At 47.7% G+C, this 23,770-nt stretch overlaps 1 protein-coding gene and 1 long non-coding RNA gene across 2 annotated transcripts in view; both read right to left on the bottom strand.

Moving 5' to 3' along the window:
• The window catches only part of KIF3C (kinesin family member 3C), a 31,789-nt gene extending 13,329 nt beyond the window's left edge, over window positions 1-18,460 (bottom strand). Inside the window, exon 1 of the mRNA XM_084901413.1 lies at window positions 15,739-18,460. Coding sequence (XP_084757539.1) covers window positions 15,739-17,274 — 1,536 coding nt within the window. The 5' untranslated portion in view covers window positions 17,275-18,460. The remainder of the gene's footprint in view (window positions 1-15,738) is intronic.
• A 4,090-nt stretch (window positions 18,461-22,550) lies between these two features.
• On the bottom strand, window positions 22,551-23,401 carry LOC311631373. Its single transcript, XR_014796563.1, has 3 exons — window positions 23,148-23,401; window positions 22,870-23,048; window positions 22,551-22,601 (listed from the first exon to the last, which is right to left on the bottom strand). It is a non-coding gene; the product is annotated as an uncharacterized lncRNA (long non-coding RNA).
• Between the last annotated feature and the right edge of the window lie 369 nt (window positions 23,402-23,770).

The raw sequence follows: 23,770 nt of genomic DNA, 5'->3' as shown, positions 1-23,770 counted from the left end.
GGAGAAGGAGAGAAGGCAAGAGGAAGCCACCTAGTGCTGTGGGCCACAATGACTAGTCCCTCCAACTCCCGGGGAATGGAGTCTCGAGGGACCACCACGTTCTGGGACGTACTTGGCCACTCCAGCCCTGAGTCCTTGCACTTCCCTTGGCATTTTATTTAACTCCAGTGATCTTCGGTCTTTGCTAGCTAATAAAAAGATCCTACCCTGTTTCCCCGAAAATATGACAGTGTCTTATATTAATTTTTGCTCCTAAAGATGCGCTAGGTCTTATTTTCAGGGGATGCCTTATTTTTCTATGAAGAAGAATACGGTACATATTTATTGTTAAATGAAAATAAAGGAAATGGATTACCTGTATACGGTACGGTAGTACAGTAGTTGTCAACACAAACCAGACAAACTGTGAATCCTACAGTATCAAGAATTTACTCATTTATTCAATGACAATCATGTCATCATCTTCTGGAACATCATCATAACAATCCAATTCCTGAATTTCCTGCTGAATTTCTTGTGACTCCATTTCTTTCAGAATCAGCGGACCAAATCTCTCATGTTTAGCCTAGGGGGGCCTTATTTTCGGGGGGATGCCTTATATTTCACTCAGAAGGAAACCTTCGGAGGATGTCTTATTTTCGGGGAAACACGAGTAGTTCTCAAACTCGGTTACATATTTGAATATTAAATATATGAAAGCTTGGGAGCTTTTAAAATTCCCAGTGCCAGGCCCACTGCCTTATCTTGGTCCCTCCCACTCACAGCTGTGAGCACTCCTGGGACTGGTGTTCTAGAGAAGACCCAGCCACAGCAGCTGCCCTGTGGTTTTCTGCCTGACTGAAGGCTGGGGACTGGTGTGGAGAGTGGGAAGCACAGGACAAGCAACCAAGGGGAAGAAACCCATTATTTTCTTTGTACTGCAGGCTGGGTTCATCATATCTGATCCCCCTTTAAGCAGCGGGTCTCAAACTTCCATGTTTATTAGAATCATCTTTTAAAAAACCCAGTGCCGGTCAAACTGGAATGGGGGAGAGAGGGCAGGTGGTGAGGTCCAAGCATTGGTGGTTCTGAAAGGCTTCTAGGTGATTTCATTGTGCAGTTGAATTTGAGAATCACTGCTTTTTGAAGTCTCCTGAATCAGCATTAAAATGCAGAACCTCAGGTCCTACCAGACCTAGTGAAGAAAAAACTGCATTGTAACGAGATCCCAGGTGACTTTAAGGGGCATATTATTAGCACCATCATTTTTCCAATGAAAACTCAGAGAGGTTAAGTAACCCGTCCAAGGTCACATCATGGACATTCGATGTAAATGGAGAATCCAGACCCAGGTTGGCCTGGCTCCAAAGCCCATGTTCTTTCTACTGCGGACATTGCGTTGAGAGCTCCAGGAAGCAGAGCCTGCTAAAAGAGAAGCAACAGGTGTCCAGCAAGAGAAAATCATATCTGACTAATCTCCAAGGTCATTACCGTTCATGGGGAAGCCAGTGGCCAGAATGTTAGGGGTTAAAATGCTCCTGGCAAGGTTCTTCATCCGAGGTTATTCAAAGTCACATGGCGGGTGAGGAGACGGAGAAAGGGAAGTGTTTTCTCATAACCGAAAGGTGGGTTAGCAAAAGGAAACAGAAATCAATGGGCGTTCATTGAGATGGACAAGTGTTCCAATGTTACACGGTGCGGGGACTGGTCTCCGTTGGAAAGCGAGCACTGGTGAAATGAAATGCCCAGCTTCACAGATGCTCCCACATCCTTCCTGGTGGGAGAGCACCAGAGAATCGCTGGGCTGGGAGAGCCGACAAAAAATGGCAGATGAGCCGAAACCGGTTTGGCTCAGTGGTAGAGCGTCAGTCTGCGAATTGAAGGGTCCCAAGTTTGATTCCGGTCAAGGGCATGTACATTGGTTGTGGGCATATCCTTGGTAGGGGGTGTGCAAGAGGCAGCTGGTCGATGTTTCTCTCTCATTGACGTTTCTAGCTCTCTGTCTCTCTCCCTTCCTCTCTGTAAAATATCAATAAAATATATTTTAAAAAGACCTGACTAATAAAAGTGAGTTAAAAAAATGGCAGATGAGCGTCAATGACACTTCTACAGTTTGGGGAAAGGCACTCCCTTAAGGGCAGCTACGAGCAATCAGTGATAAGCCAGAAGGGGGGCAGGTGCGTACTGGATCAATCTCTATTGTTCCCAGAAGGCATTGGCTTACTATGCTGCCACAGCTAAAAAAGCCAACAGCATCTGGCCAGCCACCATCGTGAAGGCTTTTTAGAAAAAAAACAACAGTCATCCTATCTGCATATAAAACCACGACGAAGCTGAATCTGGAGTAGTGTGTACAGTTCCCTCCCTGTGTCTCCGGGGACTCGAAGGCGAGAGATCCAGAGGAAGGCAGCTAAAACCATTCAGAGAAGGGCTATTCTAAGAGACTTCAAAAAGTCGGACTCCACTCTGCAGAGACAAAGGAAGGTTAGAGGCTAGGCCCGGAAACTATACAACCAAGACAGGTGTGAAGAGCAAGGAGCCAGGTCTTCCCGATCAGTCCTGGTACACAGAGTAAGAGCTTAAAGCTTGAGTTTTTAGGATAAATAAAGGGAAGTTCTACTGTTTACAGGTGATAAATTTATGGAATCTGGCATCTCAGAAGCATGAAATCAAATACTGAACAGTTTATGCCCGGCCGATGCTCAGTGGTTTAACATCGACCTGTGACCAGGAGGTTAGGCTTCCATTCCTGGCCGGGGCACATGCCGAGTTATGGGCTCAGTCTCCAGTGAGGGGGGTGCAGGAGGCAACTGATCTATAATTCTCTCTCATAATTGATGTTTCTGTCTTTTTCTCCCTCTCCCTTCCTCTCTGAAACCAATAAAAATATATTTAAAAAATAAAAAATACTTAACTGTTTATTAAGGAATTCTGGGGACATATTTTTAACCTTTTTTGTCTTCCTTTCCTTTCAGGGAAAAAAAAAAAAAAAAGCACTAACATAAAAATAACCACAGAAATAATATGAGAAAAGGACCACATTTTTCTCACCATAGCTAATCAGCTTTGGTTATATCCCTGTTTTTACCAGATTTTCCATATGCACACATCATTTTTTCACATCTGTAGACATGGCATAAATACAAGCTTATGCTGCTGTTTCCACTTTATCAAACATTTCAAGCATTGTCTGTTACTTTCATAATACTGATGATTATAAATTTAATTATTGCATAATATTTAGAGTGGATAATTTATAATATATTTAATTAACACCCATTATAAGATTATTATTGGTTATTTACGATGTTTACAATAAACACCCTTGTCCATATAATTTGCTGCCTTTTTAGGTGACTTTCTTAGAAGGATATTTCAGGGGTGGGTAAAGAGTTATAAATAATGGGGTATCTTAGAGCATACTGTCAAGTTACCTTTCTAATGGTTCATACCACTTAAACTACTGTCAGCAATAATAATGGAAGCACTTTTACTAGAATATCATATGCATGAGGACTTATTATTTTTTAATTGTCTATAATAAGATATATAAAATTGAGCCTCCCTATTTACTTTATACTCCTATACCTTAAGAGGCCTGATATCCCTTTTACAAAATATACTTTTATGCTTTTATTGGGGTGATTTTTAAGTGAGGAGGTAAATCTCTGATTCAAAACAATTGCTTATTTAACCCACTTTTCTATCTACCCACACCTAGTACCAGTCTCTCCTCATTCAACATTCGGCCTGACAATGTCCAAATTGGTCAGGAACTAGGTAACCGATCCATTTGGACATATGAGCCAGAGTTGGAGCTATTAATCAGGCCTGGGATTTGCTGTATAAGCCAAGACTACCAGGCCCCCATCCCCATGTCAAGATTCCCAGGACTGGGTTCTGTGCTGGTTCTTGCTCATCCACCTTGGTATGGACCTCCTCTTTAGGACTTCTCCTTCTGGCTGAACCCAAGACTCCAAGAGAATTCCTGGTCGATGCCTGAGTGCCCATTATCACCCCATTCTGTGTGCTCACTGCCCCAGTGCTTCTCTGCCAGCACAGACATGGTCTGAATGACAACTGAATCTGCCTTATCAGTTACTCACCAAACCTTGCCAACTTGCCCAGCCCACCCACACTATCAGCCAAGCCTGCCTGACAGACCCTATATTTGTGCTAGAAGAAGAGGTTGGCCCTGGCATGAAATCTGTGGGTGGGCCTCAATCCAGGTGCAAGGTCCCTTCCTTCTCCTCAGTGTCAATTCATGCTGTCTGCTTCACCCCACGCTCTGAAATATATCATGCATGAGCTTCAATTCTTTGCTGAGAAACAGGCTTTTTTTTTCCTTCTTGCTTTTGTTTTTTATTTTTCACCATTCCTCTGAGGATACCAGTGGCCACCTTCTCCTTTTCCTCAGAGATCTCTATCCTTAATGATCAACCTATTGAGAGCAGGGAGGAACAGGAATGCCTTCTGTGCTTAGGCCCACTTCAGGCTGGGGGTAGTGAGTAGAAAGGCAGGAAATAGGGGCTTCCTAGTCCCCAGGAAAGGGTCTCTGGAGTTCTAAGCTGCCCAAGTTTCTACCTTTGTGATCTCTTGGACAAACGAGTACTGGTGGATGAAGCCTGTGGACAGAACTGGGTTTAGTCCTGCTGGTTCTAAATACATCCAGTGTAGCTAAGAGGCCAGCAGAAGCTGCGGGGGCTGGAAAGACAGGCTGAGAGCTCCAGGCACCATGGTCTGACTCTGGAGAGAGGGATACAAATCACATGCTAACTAGCTGACCTCAGGCTCAGTGGATAGAATGTTGGTCTGCAGACTGAGGGGTCCCAGGTTCGATTCCAGTCAAGGGCATGTACATTGGTTGCGGGCATATCCCCAGTAGGGGGTGTGCGAGAGGCAGCTGGTTGATGTTTCTCTCTCATGGATGTTTCTGACTCTCTATCCCTCTCCCTTCCTCTCTGTAAAAAATCAATAAAATACATATTTAAAAAAAAAAAAAGGGATCATCAACTCTAAACCCCCTGGCTTTATAGATGAAGAAACTAAGGCCCAGAGACAAAGTACCCTAAGCCCAGAGTTCATAATCAAGGAATCTTTAAGTGTATTTGCTCCTATATTGACTATGCACTTTCCAGATAATCTCCCGATTTGATCTGAGTCTTTAAAAAAAAAAAGTATTGATTTCAGAGAGGAAGAGGGGGAGAGAGATAGAAACATCAATGATGAGAGAGAATCAGTGACTGGCTGCCTCCGACATGCGCCATATTTGGGGATTGAGCCTGTAAGCCAGGTAGGTGTCCTGACCGAGAATCGAACCATAACCTCCTGGATCATAGATCGATGCTCAACCACCGAGCCAAGTCCCGATTCCAGGTATTAGAGGTCAGGTGCTATGACAGTTAACTGCCAAGATCACCACAGGGGCCATGTTCGCTTGCACACACGGCTCGGGATATTCAGAGGCTCACCTTTTCCCATTCCAGAAGCAACCGGAGTAGAACACCAGAAGGCGGAGAAAGGAGGCCACAGTACCCGGCAAGTGCTGATCTGGAAAGCCAGCATGGAGACAGCCAGGCCCAGCCAGCCACTTCCGAGAAGATACCATCAAGTATAATTTACAAGAAGAGTGGAGCCAAGGAATCTCAGATGTGCCTGCAGCTGGGCTAGGTCCCTTTTACATTAATCATCAAAATAGCCTCATGAGATAATGAATATGATCCCCATTCGACATAAAAGAAAGCTCAGGCTCAGGCAGGTGAACTGACATGCACAAGGTTATGGTGCCAGTAATTGGCAGAAGTGGTATCTGAACTCCAGCCTCCTAATTCTAAACCCAGGGTCCTTTTCCATCTTCCACAGCTTCTCCCAGGTTCCCACAGGAAGGCACCTTGGAGAGAAGCAACATTTGGCATTTGCATCTCTGTCAGCTAGGCAACCATCAGCAAAGCTCAGAGCACCTTTTCTTCTTCTCTCAGGCAGGGTGCTGTGAATGCTCCTGCTTTTGTGAGGCTATGGGGAGGGGGGGGCCTCTGAGATGAATAGGTTAGAGTTTTTAATCCAGAGCTTGGGGGGAGGCGGTCAGTATCATTAGCATCCCTAAGAGAAGCTCAAACCTGGAATGCTCAGGGGAAGGGCCACCTCACAAGTTCCACCGTAAAATAACATAAAGGCTGCTGGGAACCCAGCTGGCATGGCTCAGGGGTTGATCGACCTATGATGGTTCGATTCCTAGTCAGGGCACATGCCTGGGTTGGGAGCTTGATCCCCACTGTGGGGAGTGCAAGAGGCAGCCAATCAATGATTCTCGCTCATTACTGATATTTTTCTCTATATACCTCTCTGAAATTAATAATATATATATATATATATATATATATATATATATATATTTTAAAATATATATATTTATTGATTTTTCACAGAGAGGAAGAGAGAGGGATAGAGAGCTAGAAACATCGATGAAAAAGAAACATCAATCAACTACCTCTTGCACACTCCCTACTGGGGACGTGCCCGCAACCAAGGTACTTGCCCTTGATCAGAATTGAACCTGGGACCTTTCAGTCTGCAGGCTTAAGCTGTATTCACTGAGCCAAACAGGTTTTGGCAATAATAATATATTTTTTAAAGACTGCTGCAAATAACAGCCTGGGTCCTTGTCACACTCTGCCACCCTGTTTGCCCCTGGACTTCTGTTTTCTCCTCTATAATATGGGGAGAATTCCCACTACCTTGCAGACTTTGGATGAAAACTGGGTAATAGTTGGTAAATGATAAAGCAATCAAACATCAGTGGTTATTTGCTGTTTCAGTACCTAATTGACATTTACCCACTACTCATCACCAAGAGCAAAACAAAAAAACCATCACAACAGTCTCTTAGGAAATACAGTTATCCCTATCACCATAGGCTACTTCTCCTGTGGTGGCTTCCTGGTTGTAGATCTTGAGCAGCCAGCCAGAAGGGAAGAAGAAATGAAAGAGAAAATGGTGAAGGGAAGAAGAGTGCTATTTTTTCTCTGTCCTGGGATTGGACACAAATCAGGAGTCTCGTCAAGAAGAAAGGACAATTAGAGATCAGGGAACATCTGGGCTGGACTCTACTCCAGCCTCATACTGGACAGGCAGGGCATGGATGCCCAGAGTGCTTCAGTTCACCTTGAAGAAAAGCAGGAAGAAAAAAGTCAGCTCATCTACTTCAGTCCTGACCTTCATCTTTCTCCCCTAATTCCCTTCGTTGTGGTATTCTACAGCATCTCTTCAGCACCAGGGATGCAAATCCAGCCAGACAACAGAATGCTACAATGTCAGAAGTGGATGAGACTCAAGGATGCATAAAGTACAGATGCAGCGTTTTCCAAAGGGCTTATGGGTAGTCCCCGCATCATCCAGCCTCCAGCTGCCAGACGATGCTTGGTCATTCCTCCAGCCCTCACTGCCCCGCATTTAGGCAGATCTCTAATCTGAGCTCCTGGCCCATTGCTTCCAAGGCGAATCAGCAAATGGTGCAGAAAGCAAGGAAACATCTGTTGAATACTTTTTACAGTCTCTGGGAGGGGCACTGACTTATCCAAGATCACCAGATTACCAATAACTGGGTATCATTGAGTATTATTATCAACCCTGGATTTCCCTCGATTATGCATTAGCTGTAAGCCAATCTTCCAATAAGGTGTGAACACATTTGTTTTTATACTTTTTCTCCCTTCAAAAATTTAGATTAGTTTTTTGTTAATTAGCAAAGTAATATATGCTTGCCATAAATAAGATTTAATTTTTTTTAAAGTATAAAGTAAAAAATAAAATTATCCCTTACTATTGAAATCCTTAGAGATAATCGCTATTAATGAGTTATTGTGATTCTAAAAACTTTAATTTATTTTATTATTTGTTTATAAATATATTTTCATTGATTTCAGAGAGAGGAAGGAAGAAGGAGAGATAGAAACATCAATGATGAGAGAGAATTGTAGGTTGGTTGCCTCTTGCATGCCCCCTATTGGGGATCGAGCTTGCAACCCAGGTATGTGCCCTAACCCAGGAATTGTACTGTGACCTCCTGGTTCATAGGTCGATGCTCAACCACTGAGCCACACCAGCCAGGCTAGAAACTTTAATTTAAAACCAAAATTAACTATATTTACTGATTTACATTCTTGGCCATGGCTACTCCAAAAGATTTGTTGATTGTAGGAATGAGTGGCGCTCAGCTGAGGTCAGGGGCCAGGGAGATCTGGCTTAAATCCTTCTTTTCTGAGTTCATAGTACAGTGTGGAGGTTAAGATCATGGGCTTTGCCCCAGCCCCAGCCCTGGCGGCCCTGCCACCATTAAAGACTGCAATTCCCCCCCCCCCCCCCAAAAAAAAAAAAGATCATGGGCTTTGGACATAAGCTCATATTCTGGCCCTAACACTTCCTAGGCATGTGACTATGGGTTGTTTCTTCCTTAACGTGCCTCAGTGTCTTCATTTGTCACATAGAGATTAAAATAGTACTACTTCTTATGGTACTATTGTGAGGACTGAAGAAAACACTGCACAAAATACAGCAGAGTGCTTGGCATGAAGCACGCACTAAAGAAATAGTAGCTACCATTATTATTGTTGTTATTTTTTTTCTGCTGGCACATCTCAAGAAGAAAGTCTGAATTACCTAGCACTATAGAAGCAATTCAACTCAGGGCCTGCCTGGTATTCCTTCTGTGGAGGATATCTGGGAGGAAAAAGGAAACAACTCAAAAGTAACACTTTAGTGGCCAGCAAACTGCGGTTCTGGAGCCACATGCGGCTCTTTGGCCCCTTGAGAGTGGCTCTTCCACAAAATACCACGTGCGTGTGCGCATGTACAGTGTGATTGGAACTTTGCTCTCAAGTTCGCTATAAAACTTCTCAAAAGAAATTTCAATCGTTGTACTGTTGATATTTGGCTTTGTTGACGAATGAGTTTGCCGACCACTGCTTTAGTCTGATTAGGAGTTAATGACCAGAAATGTCTCCGGATATTAAAACTTCTAGATACCAAACCACAAGGGCAGGTGCCCTACAGGCTATGAGCACAGAGACCTGTCCTGCATGGCCTCAGGGCTGAAGGACCTATGGGAAGAAGGCCATCCACTCAGCAAGGCCACCTGGTTCAGCAGCTCTCAGGAGTGCTCCAGGCTGCCAGTTGCAGCAGGCTGGCAGTGGTGCCCTTCTCTAGCTGCATTCCATGCCCTTCCTCCTAGTCCTCAGTGCACACGGAGAACACTATCACGGCCACTTCACCCAATTGAGCACTATCCGGGGCTGAAAAATGACTAAGGGCAATATGATAATACACTCATGCAGCCAACACACATCAACAGAAACCCAACACTCGACCAAAAGGCCTGCTGAGCCTCCACATAACTTGAAGCCCAGAACCTTTATGGAAATGTATTAGTTTTATATACCTCCTGCTGGTCAGATCATTACAAAATGCCCCAGTGCCCTAACCGGTTTGGCTCAGTGGATAGAGCGTTGGCCTGCGGACTCAAGGGTCCCAGGTTCGATTGGTTGTGGGCACATACCCAATAGTGAGTGTGCAGGAGGCAGCTGATGGATGTTTCTCTCTCATCAATGTTTCTAACTCTCTATCCCTTCCCCTTCCTCTCGGTAAATAATATATATATATTTAAAAATGCCCCAGCTTATGACAACTGTGTTAACTGATCACACCGACAGGGAAAGGAAGGAGTATAAGTCACTGCTTCCATCAATGCCAAGAGGACTCCGATGCCAGACAGAGCTTGGAGCACTGGTCTTTTATTATCATGAGGCTTCTCTCAAGGATCATGGATGACTCCGATTGAGTGGGGGTGCACATAATGCCTGGTCACCCAGCCTCGTAAACCTCAGTGTCTATTATGGGGCTGGTGTCCTTGGGGACCTGTGAATGAAACCAGACCAGCTTTGAAAAATTAGATGCTCCCTATATTATTGGGGAGTCTCTAGAAACTGGGAATAGCCCTATTTGGAGACTAACATCAAGATCAGGACAGTGGAATGGCACTGAGTATTTAACCCTCCTCTAGAGCATGTTTTCCCAATTGGGGTTTCTGCTCCCAGAAACTCTACCCCTTTACCCACTCACTCTCTTTTCACCCTGACTCTATGACTCTATTTCTCTTTCCCCTCTTCACTGCCCCTCTCTATTTCTTTTCTGTCCTTCTCCTCATGTTCTTCTCTATCTGCTCTTCTTTGCCTTGTTTTTCTCTAATTAGCCACGATAGAAAGCTAAAAAAAAAAAATCTCATTATTGGTTGAATTCATACCTTAGAATGTAAATCCTCTAATTTTAATTTCCAAAACAATGAAACATTTATGTTTTACTCTAGAAAATGTTATCTTCATAATGAAGGACTTTTAAGAGGAAGAAACTGGCGGTCATCCAGGTCAATGGCTTTTCTTATACACGAATCCTTTTAGAGCACCTCTGACATTCAGTTTCTCCTTGAACACATCCAGAGAAACAGCACAATTCTAATGTCAAAAAGTTCTTCTTTATGTCGAACTGAATATACTCCCATAATTCCCTTATCACTGAGGATACAAAAACACTGCAATCAGCCAAAGGGCAGTGAGGCACCTTTAGGGTAAAAGGACAGGGGTAGACCAGCTGGCTGTGTGGCTAGCCTTTTGGAGTAGCTTGCTTGGGCAGGAAGACTGAAGAGATATGTTCCAGTCAGACCCTGGCGGGCTTTGAATGCAGAGTAAAATGTCATGTGTTTGACATATGAGGAAGATGGCCAAGTCAAAACAACCACTGGACAGTTGGAGATAACACTAATAAACAGTTATTACTTCCTGACCACTTACATGCCAGGAGCTATGCAAAGTGCCTAACCACCGTTATCTTGTTTAATGCTCTTAACAGTAGTATGGCATAGGTGGAAAAACTGGAAAACATAAAACAAACTGAGGCCTCAGAACTAGTAAGTCACTAAACCCAGGCCTGCCTGAGTCTGATGCCTGTGCTCTGAATACAACGCTCTACAAAATAAGGTCAGCAGAGAGACCAGGACAGGAGACCTCAATTTGGAAGTCACTTACACAGAGGGAGAGAATGTCAAGAACAGAAGGCCATAGGTTTCTTTCCAGCCTCCTTCTGAAGACGAGCCCCCAGTCTCCATTTCCGGTCTTGTGCTTGCTCCTAAACTCCACTGACATATCATCAGCTGACCACTGGATTTTATCACCAGCTCCTCTCATTTTTCACCACCTCCCCAGCAACCAGTTCCAAGCCTGATATTCCTAATTCTTTAAGCGTAAAAGTGGATCCAATTTTGTGTCAAACCAACCTGGGCTCAACTGCAAGTGCCATATGCAAACCCTGAGGCTTTGGGCAAGTTACTGAACCTTAATGGGTCTCAGTTTTCTCATCTATGAAATGGAAAGGCACAAGACCTTTCTTGGAAGGTGCTTGTGGGGACTAAATGAGACAATTTGTATATAACCTATAGCATAGTGCGCGGCATCTAGTGTTAGGTAAGTGGGATTATTATTGCCATGACTTGTTTCTCAGGTTTAAAACTCCCTCTCTTACATATTCACGGACGGCTCATTCCGATGCTGAGAGGTGGGAGGAGGAAGAGGGACTCACAAAGGAGATGATAAAAAGTCAGTGCAGTTCCTGCTCCACGCAGTGACCTCATCCTCTGACCTCTGGGCTACAGGGTCTCTTCCACACCCACAGAGAGAACTGGGCTCTAGCCAAGACCCCCATTCTCCAGCCAAACTTTCTCACTTGGGGATCAACAAGCAGTGCTGCTGTTTCTACCTCTTCCACTCTCTTCAGCTGGAGCCTGCATTTTGTGTCATGTGTAGCCTTCGCCTCCCCCAAACACCCTCTTTTCCCTCGAAGTATCTAGAATCAAAGTTTTAGAAATCGTCTAGTCCAACCCCTCAAAAATTGAAGTTTAAAATTAGCCATTTAAAAAAAAATGTTCTTCCCTGGCCGGCGTAGCTCAGTGGTCGAGCATCGACCTATAGACCAGGAGGTCACAGTTTGATTCCTAATCAGGGCACATGCTCGGGATGCAGGCTCCATCCCCAGTGTGGGGTGTGCAGGAGGCAGCCGATCAATGATTCTCTCTCATCATTGATGTTTATATCTCTCTCTTCCCCTCCCTCTTCCTTCCTCTCTGAAATAAATTAAAATATATATTTTTTAATTTTCTTGTACAATTAAATTTAGTAAAGTAGGCCTTCTCCCAGCCAATCTGCATGCATCCATCATCACTGCAGTAAGTACACTGTATGTGCACAAACATTTGCATTTTCACTGTGCAGAACCAACCTCCGTGCAGGTCTGTCTGGGACTTTACTCCCCTCCTCACAGGCCTGTCAGCTACTCAGGCCCCCAGTGTATACATAAGTATGATGGCTAATGATGGACAGTAACAGGGCACTGCTCACAATTACAAATCCTCACACATCTACACACTCTAACATCCCCCGAGGTCCATGGGAAATAGGAAAGGAGAGATGAAAGGAGACTCTAAGGAGACAGGCATGGTGTTTGTACACAGGGAGGGGAGAACAAAGGGAACAGGAAGCCTGGGGGTGGCAGGCAGGAAAAGCAGGCGAGGCAGAAGGTTAGATGAGTCAAAGAGAGCGAATGAGGGCACTGGGTCGCATAAGCTATTGCTTAGCTGCCTCCAGAGGGTAGTGTGAACTGGAAAAAGGGAATGGGGGGAGGCGAGAAGGGGACTCGGTGCCATCACTCAGAAAGTGGGTATCAGTTCAGCTCATTTCCAGGAGGGGCCCAAGCTCTCGCCTTCTGATCTGGTCTCGCCTTGCCTCCTCCATCTATCTTGCCTGGCTCTGCTCCTAGGGCTTCAGGGTTATGGCAAGGCAGCCGGGATGGCCGAGGAAGGAAGGAGTTAAGCTAACAATAAAGATGTCAATCCTGGAGATGACTGGACCCCTGCTTGGCAGACAGAAGCCACCCGTGGCTGCTAGTGCCCTCCCTTTATCTGGTGCTTTCAACATATTTCAAATGCCCTCACCCTAAAGATCTCATTTAGTCTCCAGCACAGCCCTGTCTGTGAAAGAGGCAGGTCTGGGATTATCTCTCACACGTCCCTCTCCTCTTTTCCCTGTGGATCCCTCAAGAACCCTCAAATGGCTTCCTCCACAGAAACACCTCCCCGCTACGGGCTACAAGATCCTCTGCCTAGGCGCCATTCCGGGCTTGCTTCCTCTGTCTGTCCTGGGCTGGGTCTGACGAGAAGTCACAGGATATGGAATCATTCCCCTCTTGGAATTTCCCAGGCACCCACCCTCCCCCTTTGCTTGTATCCGACAGCCTGGCACACACTGTCCTTTCACCCACTCCCCAGAGAGCTATGTCAGACTTCTCCTCATTAGGCGGATGGAAACCTGAGGCCTAGAGAGGCAGAGGCCTCTGCCCTGAGTCACATGGTGAGCAAACATGGAGGGCTCCGTGATGACTTGGGAAGAACACAGGACGGGGGGAATCAGAAAACCTGGGTTCCAGTCCTGGCTCCGCCCCTGGTCAGCCGGAGTCACCAAACAATCACTCAACCTCTCCCCAGCCTTGGTTTTCATGAACTGTCAAATGGAAATAATACTCATCTCTTGGGGTTGATGGAAAGATTAGAGGAGACCAAGATGTCTAAGTATTATGTAAAAACGAATTACTCTCACTATCAAGTGGCATGGGTAACATCAGGATTATGGCATCATGGGAAGAGGCTGGGCCAACTATAATTTGGGCTCTCATTAACTCACCTGAGGGGCCTTCCCTGGGCATGTGCCGGGCTCAGTTTCCCAAGGCCGTGCCAGCTCTAAGACAGGGTTCTGAGGGCTATGCCTCCCATGCAAAAATTCTGGCATCGGCCACCCTGATCTCTTGTCCTATCATCTGTGCCCCACATGGCCTTAGATCCCAGATTCTTATTGCGGGAGCCAGTCAGTGCCCCTGCAGTGGGAGGTCCCCCTGGAGGCTTTGCTCCATCCCTCCACCCATTTCCTCAGGGCTGAGGTGTGCTTCCTTACTCTCTTGGCCTCCATTGTTTCTCAGCCTTAAGGATGGAGGGAGGGAGGGAGGATGGAAAGGGAGGCGAGGGGCATGGCAGGTGGGGGTGCTTTTGGTGGTGAAACCAGTGACTGATTGCCCCTGTAAGATTTTCCAGTGGAAAGCACAAGACTGTCTGGATTCCCTTCCTCCTAGGAAGAGCCAACTAACTGTCCTGCCTTTCACACCCTGCTTCTCCCAGGATGGCCCCAAATGTGCCAGGCCCCTGAGGAAGCACTCAGCATGACCCCTGCGGAGCTCAGAGAGGAGAATTAAATACTAAATGTGCCAGGCGAGGGCCCTGGTGCAGCAGCACCCCCCCACAACATGGACAATGGCATCCAGCTCATCCGTCACCATTCCAGAGGCTCCAGCTCTCCCTTTCCAGGCTGGACTTCCCTGCTCCCAGCCCACACTCCTGAGAATGAGGAATAAGAAATAGTGATGTTTTGTTGTCCCCAGGAAGTGACCAGCTATGGGTCCCTGTGACCTTCCTCCAACCCCCAGTGTTGATGACCCCAGGGACCTAAAAATGCCAGGAACATTGAGTTATGGCATCTGCAGCACTAACATTTAGCTGGTCTGTGGCTGGCCAGGCAGGGGCCTCTGTAGCTTAGCCCAGCCCTTAGGCCTAGAGGCCCATGGGGAGGGAACAGCTCGGGAAGGACACTGAGGCCTGATAGCTCCCAGGGCAATGGGGAATTGGCTCTTCCTGGGATGAGGCCTTATTCTGCCTCAGTTTGTTAATGCAGGTCAAAGAACGAGCAGATTGGAAGAGCCTCAAAAATCATCCAGGCCAACCTTTCATTTTACAAGAAAAACTGAGGCTTGAGGAAAAGAGGAAGCCACTTACACAAGGTCCCTCAATGAGACAAGACTCCAGATGTCCAGTGGAGAGCCCAGTCAGTACTCTTTCCACCCGCTGCGTGATCCCCCAAATCTCCTTCTTAATAATGCCACACGGGCCCAATGGACCTCATTCACAGGGAGCAGAACCCATTCCTACTCCCACCTTGCCATCCAAGAACTGAAGAGCACGAGGCCCAAGGTTTCCCACTCAGCTCTGCCACTTCGTAGGATGGTCCCTGGGTCATGTCCCTTCTCTGAGCCTTAGTTCCTGGCCTGTAAAATGGGGATTTAAGAACCAGTTCCCCCAGATGGCTACTGTAGGGATCAAATGAGATCACATATGTGGGGCATTTTGTAAACTGTGAAGTGCTATCCAAATGTCAGATGTCATTAAAATGGTGTGAGGTTTGCAGGTGCAGCAGAGGGAGGAGGTCACAGGTGAAGGGGCTATGCACGAGTGAAAACCCACAACGAAATGAGGCTGAGGGCCCGCCTGGCCACCCCATGGACCTGTCTGATACTGGGGGCCGCCAGCAGAGAATGACAGGCAGCAGGTCAGACCAGCCGAAGCCCACTGGCCTGAGAGACTGGCTGCCTGCTTTGCCGTGTGTGTGTGTGTGTGTGTGTGTGTGTGTGTGTGTGTGTGTCTATCTGTCCTCCTTAGGTACTCCAGGGAGGCTAGCCTGGAATTTGACTGGCTTTTCCAGGGGAGCATTTGGCAGGAGGACAGTGTATGGTGCAGGGAAGGGACACCTTGCTTCAGGCCAGGCCACAGACCCACAAAGGAAAGCCTGCCAGCCCGGATCCCCCGGGGACCTCTGGATGTCCCTGCTTCCTCGGGGACCTTACCTTGTACTTGGCTGCGAGCAGCTCCGTGGCCTGCTGCTCCCGCCGCAGTTCTTCCAGCATCTTCTCCTTCTCCTCCAGCAGCTTCTGCTTCTCCTCGCTGACCAGGCTCCGGTCATCCTGGATGGCCGCCTTCTCTTCCTCCAGCCGTTCCTTCTGCTCCTGCAGGTAATTCTCCATGTTCTTGTCCAAGGCCGAGTCCAGGATGGGCTGGGGAGGGCGATGGTTGTTGTTGTTGTCATCCTCCTCTTCGGCCACCCAGGCCTCGATCACCGGCCCCTCAGGGTAGCCGGCGGGGGCCGACACGGCCTTCTTCCTACGACTGCCCTTCCTCCGGAGCCGCTTCCCCAGCATCCCTTTCTTCTCCAGCTGGGCCTTCAGGCGGGCGATCTCCTCCTGGAACTCCCTCAGCAGCGTGTCCTTGGGGTCCTCGTTCACCCGTGGCCTGTTCTTGATGTTTTTGGCCCGGTTGGCGAAGCGCAGGGTAGAGAGGCTCTCATCGTAGCTGTGAGAAGCCGGCCCCAGCGTGGCCACCATGATGGTCTTGGCATTCCCCCCGAGAGAGTCCTGGAGCAGCCGGGTCAGCTTGGAGTCCCGGTAGGGGATATGGGTGCTCCTGTTGCCCGCCAGAGCAGCAATCACGTTGCCCAGGGCAGACAGCGAGAGGTTGATTTTGGAGGCCTCCTTCGGCCTCTCCCCACTCCCACCGCCCCCTCCACCACTGCCGCTACCTGTGGACTGTGTGGCGGCCCCTCCAGCTGAGTTGGGGCCCGCCTTGTTCTGCCTCTCGCTGCCAGCCAGGTCCACCAGGTTGAGCTTGCCCACACGGATGTGGTCCTGGCCATCGGAGCCACGCTCACTGCACTCCACGGTGATGACGAAGATGGCGTGGGAGCGGGAGCTGACTTCGTTCATGTGCGTGCTGCCCACCGCCCGGGTCTGGTTCCCCAGGTTCATCACGTGCTCGATCTCCTTGACGTTCTTGGTGACAAAGGAGGAGAGGTCCTTGATGTAGACGCCTGTCTCTGGGTTTTCCTTCAGCTCCAGCCTCTTGCCGGGCTCCTTGGAGAGCAGGTCTCGGATCTCCTCCTGGTAGATCTCCAGGTAGGAGGCCCGGACCAGGTACTGCTGGTTCTGGGAGCGAGAGATGTGGGTGAAGATGTGCTCAAAGGCGTTAGGGATGACCCCACGCAGCTCGGGCTCCACCCAGGCCCCTTGCATGGTGTAGGTCTTGCCGGTGCCCGTCTGGCCATAGGCAAACACCGTGCCATTGAACCCCTGAAGCACCGAGTCTACCAGGGGCCTCACGGTTTCATCGTACAAGTCTGCCTGCTTGGAGCTGGCATCATACACCGCATCAAAGGTGAAGGTCTTGGGCAGCTCCCCCAGGGCGGCACGGGGGTTCCGCAGGGTCACCTGGCCCAGTTTCACGTCCATGGTCAGGATCTGCTCATGGCCAGCAGCCTCCTCCTTCCGGCTGAGGGGGCGGCACCGGGCCACCACCTTCAGGGCCTCGCTGGCCTTGGTTTTATTGGCCATCTTGCTCCTGTCCTTCCTGCCCCGGGGACCCGTCTGTAAGCTGGGCAATCAGTCCTGCGTCCTCCCTAGGAAGGTATCAGCGGGGCCGGCCCAGCCCCGAGGCGCCGCTCTTCAATCCGCATGCAGCCTCCTAGGGTGGGGATGCTGGGAGGTGGCCCCGCCGCCGCCGCCGCTGCAGTCCGGGCCTCCTCCTCCGCTCTCTGGTCCTCGCTGCACCGGCAGGACGGGGAGAATTAGGCAGAATCTCCGGGCAGCTGCCGCGGGAGCCGTGCCGGCCGGATGGCAGTGCCCGGAGCCTGCCCCATGCTGGGGCAGAAGAGCGCCCAGCCGTAAACAGCTCCGGCAACAATGAGATAAAGGAAGAGGAAAATGGGATGGGGGTGGGCGGCGGAGCTGTCTTCTCAGCCTCCTCCTCTAGGGATCCATGGCGGGGGCTGCGGGTCCTGGGCGGCCGGGGTCTCGGCCCTGCAGAGGGCAGAGGCTCACCTGAAGTCCTCGTCCCCAGCTGGGGGGTCATTCATTGCAGCCAGCGCTGCTGCCGCTGCTGCTACTGCTGCCGCTGCCTCTGCCCTTCCCCGCCGCCACCGGAGAATGAGAGAAAAACAGAGGCGATGGGGCGGAGCAGCGGCGGCGAGACTGATGTTGCCGCCGCTGCTGCTGCTGCTGCTGCTGCTGCGCTGCGGCCCCAGCTAAGCCTCCGGGCTGGGGTGGGGCGCAGGGCGGGGCCGCGCGGCGGGAGGCGCCAGTCCGCGGCAGCCAGTGCGCCCGGGGCCGGGGTGCATCGCCGATCAGCACCCTGAAACCCCTCCGGAGTGACAGACTCTGATGCAGACTCGGGTCGTGCGCCCACCAGGCGGGTGGCAGCGCAGCCACCGCCCGCCGTCACCCCACGAAGCCGAGCATGCTGGGAGTTGTAGTCCCGCCTTTGTTAACCCGGATCTGGCTGGTCCGCTGCAGCCTTCTCACGTCGGGGAGACCCCGCCCTCTCTGGCATGAAACTCCCAGAGTGACTGCTGAGGTTCCAGCCTACCTGTCGGGGGAGGGGAGGTGACCGCTACCCACATGTGTTGCTCCACAGCCACCATCCTTGTCTCTCCAATGCGCCTGCCTTTCTGTCTGCAGACAGGTACGTGTCATCCTCTCCTTCAGGGTCTCCAGGTACCCTAAAATCTAATCTTTTCCTATCCCTTACCCTGGTTTTCCTCCCTCTCCTCGAGCCACCTTCCAGCTGATTTTCTCCTCACCTTCTCTTCCCACATGCACCCTCCTCTTCCACCAGCCTTCTATCCTATATAATAAAAGGCTAATATGCAAATAGACCAAACAACTGGTTGCTATGTCATGCGCTGACCACCAGGGGGTGGAACATGACAGGCGTTGGCTGTGGTGGGATGGTGGAGCAAGTGAGAAGGGGCGCCAGACCAAGGCGGGGTGCTGGTTGCTGTCATCAGGGAGAGTCTCTGGTAGTTACTGAAAATTCTTTGCTCCCGTTCGGTTCTCGTGGTCCTGCCCAGAGCTCGCACCTGCTGTTGGTGCTGGTCCCAATCGCTCCATGCTGTCAGTGCATGTGAGCAGGACTGGAGTCAGCACATGGGAGCAGCGGCAGGAGCAGAGCTGCCAGCACACAGGGAACCAGGGCCCAGGTGGGAGGGGTTGGGGGCACAGAGGATGGGTCAAGACCCAACCCTGTGCCCACCACAGCCTCTCAGCCCACAGTTCCTTTCAAAGTGCACAAATTTGTGCACTGAGTCCTTAATATAAAAGGCTTTCCATCTTCTGACTCTTGGTTAACTTCCCATCTTCCCCCACAGCTATTCTCCTACGGAAAGTCTTTGTTCCAGACATGCTTCCTTCAAAAACCTAGGTTTTTGCTAAAACTTAGGCCCCATTCAAGGAGCTGGAACTTCTTGTCCTCAAGGAGTTCACATTCCAGAAACCATGTTTTATTTCCTTACCTGGCTGTGCTGTGTTGCATTTTTGTGCCTTTGCCCAGAGGACTCGGTGCCCCTTGTGTACCTGGTGTCCTGACACTTGGGCAGTTCAAGCACCTTCCCTGACCAATGTCTTTCCCATAGCAGAAAGAGACAGATAATTTGCATAAAACAAAAAACTCAAATTCCAGTTCCAGTTCTGATCTTCATCCTTGACTCTGGGCAGTCACTTACCTTGCCCCAGCTTTAGTCTCCTCATCTGTTTAAGAAAAATTGGAAAGGGGGCAAGAAATAGTATCTACTTCTGGGATGGTTGTGAGACTCAAAGAATGAATCATAAAGTACTGCACCAATAAAAAGACTTATTTTAAGCAAGCCCTTAATAACGTACATGACCTTGGATTGTCTGATAGCTCCTTCTTCCTTGAGCATCCTGGATAGCCCAGGCCTATGCTTGCTTTTCCTCTTTGGTATCTTCATATTTTTCCCCTCTAGGATACAAATCACTTATAATTCTTAATATCCAAGACAAAGCCAATATCCTATCCATGTTCCACTCTGCAGAGTGGAGCTGAATCTGTGGACTGGGCCCCAGTTGTCCTTATCCTTCATATGAGATCCAGATAGAGGAGATGCTGTTATCTGAAACTTCCAGGCCATTTATAGAGGCACCAGAATAATCTGTCCACATAACATTTTCAATCATGTTATTCTCTAGAGAGCCTAATTGTTCTTCAACTCTACAGAACCTATCTCCTTACTTCTTCCCCATCTTCAAGTCCCTAGGATCTGAATGCCAGCTCAACTGGAAGCTTAAGGCTTAGCTGGTGGGTGGTCCACATCTGTAACTTCATGGCCTTCCTCAGCCCTCTCTTTCTTTGATAAAGCTTAACTGCTTGTGATTAATGTGGCTTTTGAATCAATTCTTGGGTGGGGTTTTGGCTTTGTACACTATCCTCTCTTGGCTTTGGCCACCTGAGTTCTGGATGACGATTTGGCTGTTGACCTATTTTCTTGTTGCACTTGGCTTTGGTTTTTGGACTACCCTATCTCTGTCTTGGCTAACCCACCTGACTCTACAGTGCTGAGTACACAGATCCTTTCCCCATTCTCCCCACCTTATGTCTTCACTTGACAGGGCACTTGTCCAAATCTGGATTCTCATTGCTTATGTGATGTATGACCCTGAGTAAAATGTTAAACTTCTGAGCAGCTATTTTCTTAGTGGGAAAAGTGAGGATAAGAATGCTTGCCTGACTCACAGGGTTTACATGAGGATTAAATGAGATAATGTATGTGAAAACTCCCAGGGCATAGAAGACATTCAAGAAATTGTAGTTTTCCTTCCTTTTGCCCTTTGCATTCAGGTTGCTCACATTCTTTGTCTCCCTCTTCAGCACTGTCTTCAGCCATCCTTCTTTCCCGCACCCTCTCACACACTTAAGTCTCCAGACATTCTGGTTCACTTAAGGTCCTCCAAACATGTAGATTTTCATGTTTCCGTATCTTTGCTCATGCTGTTCCTAAGCCAGAAATGTCCTTCTAACTTTGTCCCTGCCTACAGAGCTTCACCTTCTATTAATTCCATAACTTGACCTTACACGGCTTCTACTTCTACATTTCAATAGGGACTTCTTTTATGAAGAACATCAATTAACTCCATGGCCAATTCTAGCAGCCACTTTCAATAGGAGCACTTGACATAATCCACTTAATTCTTTATCAAACTCTCATCGCCCATGGTTTCCATGATTCTGCACTTTTTGATATTCTTTCTACAGCTTCCAGGAGTTCTGGTTGCTCAATATCAGTCTTCTTCACTGGTTGGAGTTCACTAAGGCTAAATGTTGGAGTCCAACATTAAATGTTGGAGTTCACTAAGGCTAAATCCTAACCCCCCTTTTCTTTTAATGTCCCTCTCTGGGTTCAGTTACTGTCTAAGTGACTCCTAAATTTGTATCTCCAGTCCACACTTCTCCTCTGAGTTCCAAGTTATATGTACAGTTCTCTAATGGACATAGTCACTTGGATAGTTCCCATACTAGGAATGGTCCTTAGCTCTGTAATCAACTCTTTTTTTTTTTTTTTTTTTATACATTTTATTGATTTTTCACAGAGGGGGAGAGAGAGGGATAGAGAGTCAGAAACATCGATGAGAGAGAACCATCGACCAGCTACCTCCTGCACACCCCTACTGGGGATGTGCCCGCAACCAAGGTACATGCCCCCGACCGGAATCGAACCCGGGACCCCTCAGTCCGCAGGCCGACGCTCTATCCACTGAGCCAAACGGGTGCCGGCTGTAATCAACTCTTTCCCCACCCTCAATATATCCATTCAAACATAAATCTTATCAATTCAACTTTGCAAATATTTCTCAAATCTATCTACTTCTTCTCCAAGTCATTATCTTCTCTGGCCTGACTTCCCATAATACCTTCAATCTGGTCTTCCTAGGTGTGCTCTTGTCTCTACCCATCCATTCTCTATAAGGTAATCTTTTAATAACACATGATTAATCATATCACCCAATGCTTAAAACCTTTCAAGGCTGCTCTTAAGGTAAAACCCAAATCATTAATGTGGCCCCCAAAGCCTGACATGACCTGGTACCTGCTCATATCTCCTGGCACATCTCATGCCACTTTCCACCTTGCTCTCTGGGCTGTTATAACAATGGTTTTCTTAGGCTCCTTTCCAACTTCCTGCCACAGGGCCCTCACACATTCTGAATCTACTGCATAGAACATTTATCCTCACCATCTCTGCCTGGGTAACCTGCTCTTCATCATTCAGCTCTCAGCTTGAATGGCACTTCCTAAGGGCACCTTTATTGACTTCCCACCTAGTTTATGTCCCTTTGTAAAATGTTCTCATTGTTCCCTGTATTTCTTTCATAGAAGTTAGCATAATTATAATTAAATGGTTATTCACCCAACTCCTCTGTTGTTTTTTGAAGACATAATATATCTGCTTCACTCATAAAATATTATACATATTATACACATAGTCAATCTATAATGACTAGTCTAGTTCCTGGCATATAATATGTGCTAAGTAACAATTTTTGCAAATAAATTAAATAAATAAAAGCCCCTTATGAATATCACCTCTTCTGGGGATCTTTCTTTGACTTCCCTGAGGCTACCTTCTAATTAATCTTTACTTTTTTCATGATCCTGCTGCTCATTATTGAACTAGTCTTATAGTACTCATTATAGTCTGACTTATACTATGGTTAACTGCATATGTCTCCCTCACCATAATGTATATCTCTTGAAGACAGGAGCTGTGGGTTTTGTCATCGTGCCTCATTTACCCATATCTAGCACAGTACCAAATACACTTTAGGTAATCAATATTGATTGCTAACCAAGTGAATGAATGTTCCAAGACCTTCAGGGCAAGAAAATGGGAAGGCAAAATGAACAACAGTAATAAATTATTAGATCTGTAGAATACTTTACAGTTAATAAGAGTATTATCACATATATAACTCACTTGATCCTCACATCAACCCCAGGAGAGAGGGAAATATTAATATTCTCTTATTGTAAAGAGGACCCAAGCTTCAGACTAATTAAGCAACCAAGGAAGGCAAAGTCAATATTCAGACTTCAAATCTGCAACCTAGGTTTTTCCCTATGTCCAGGGGAGAGCTTACCACGGAGAGGGCAGAACAGGTGCTTCTCAGTCCTGGAGTGAATGACAGTTTCTTTGGAGTCCAGACCCATCCTTGGCTTGGTAGGAGGCAGAAGCTTCCTTCCTGTTTCTCCTTTGACAATGACCGTTATTTTTTCCCAGGGGATTTCCACTCCAACCTCTTCTTCCAGTATGACCCCGCTAACAGAGTGAGATTATACCAAGAAGACAGAATTAGCTCTTTAGTAATCCTGGGGCCTGCAAATTTCCACATACAAGTAATTCAGGATTTGAGTTTACCTTGTAAAATCAAGTTCTGCCGGCAGATGGAGACATGAGTCTGTGACAGAATCGCTGGATGAGCTCCAAGTTTCTGGCCTCTCAATCATTGCGACTTTATCTAATTCAAGAGACACCCAGTGGTGTTCAAATCTAGAGTACTAATAGTTCCTCTTTTCCTTCTTTCTCTGCTGTAATTTCTGGTGAATGGGATTTGAGTCAACTCCCCACTCCCTTCCCTAAAAGAATAGAAAAATCTCAATATTAAAAAGGCACTGTTTGCCCCGCCAGTGTGGGTGTGGTTCAGTGGATTGTCAACCCATGCACCAAGAGGTTACTGGTTTGATTCCCGGTTAGGGCACATGCCCAGGTTGTGGGCTTCATCCCCAGTAGGGGGCATGCAGGAGGCAACCAATTGATATCCCTCTTGCATTAATGTTTCCATTCTCCCTTCCCCTCTCTCTAAAAATCAATTAAAAAAATTTTTTTTAAATGCTCTGTTCTTGGTAGCTTTGTTGAGCACCTAATAGGTGGATACAGATGTTTATTTAACCTTCACATTAACCCAGATGGTAAGTGGCAGAACTAAGACTTAAGCAGTACTGAGACTTGAGCCTAATTTCTCTAACTCCAAAGCCTGTGTT

The sequence above is a fragment of the Pipistrellus hanaki genome (assembly GCF_964339955.1).
Source record: "Pipistrellus hanaki genome assembly, chromosome: 12".
Taxonomy (NCBI): Eukaryota; Metazoa; Chordata; class Mammalia; order Chiroptera; family Vespertilionidae; genus Pipistrellus; species Pipistrellus hanaki.
The sequence above is the reverse complement of the archived record's forward strand: the minus strand, read 5'-3'. Positions and strand labels throughout refer to the sequence as shown.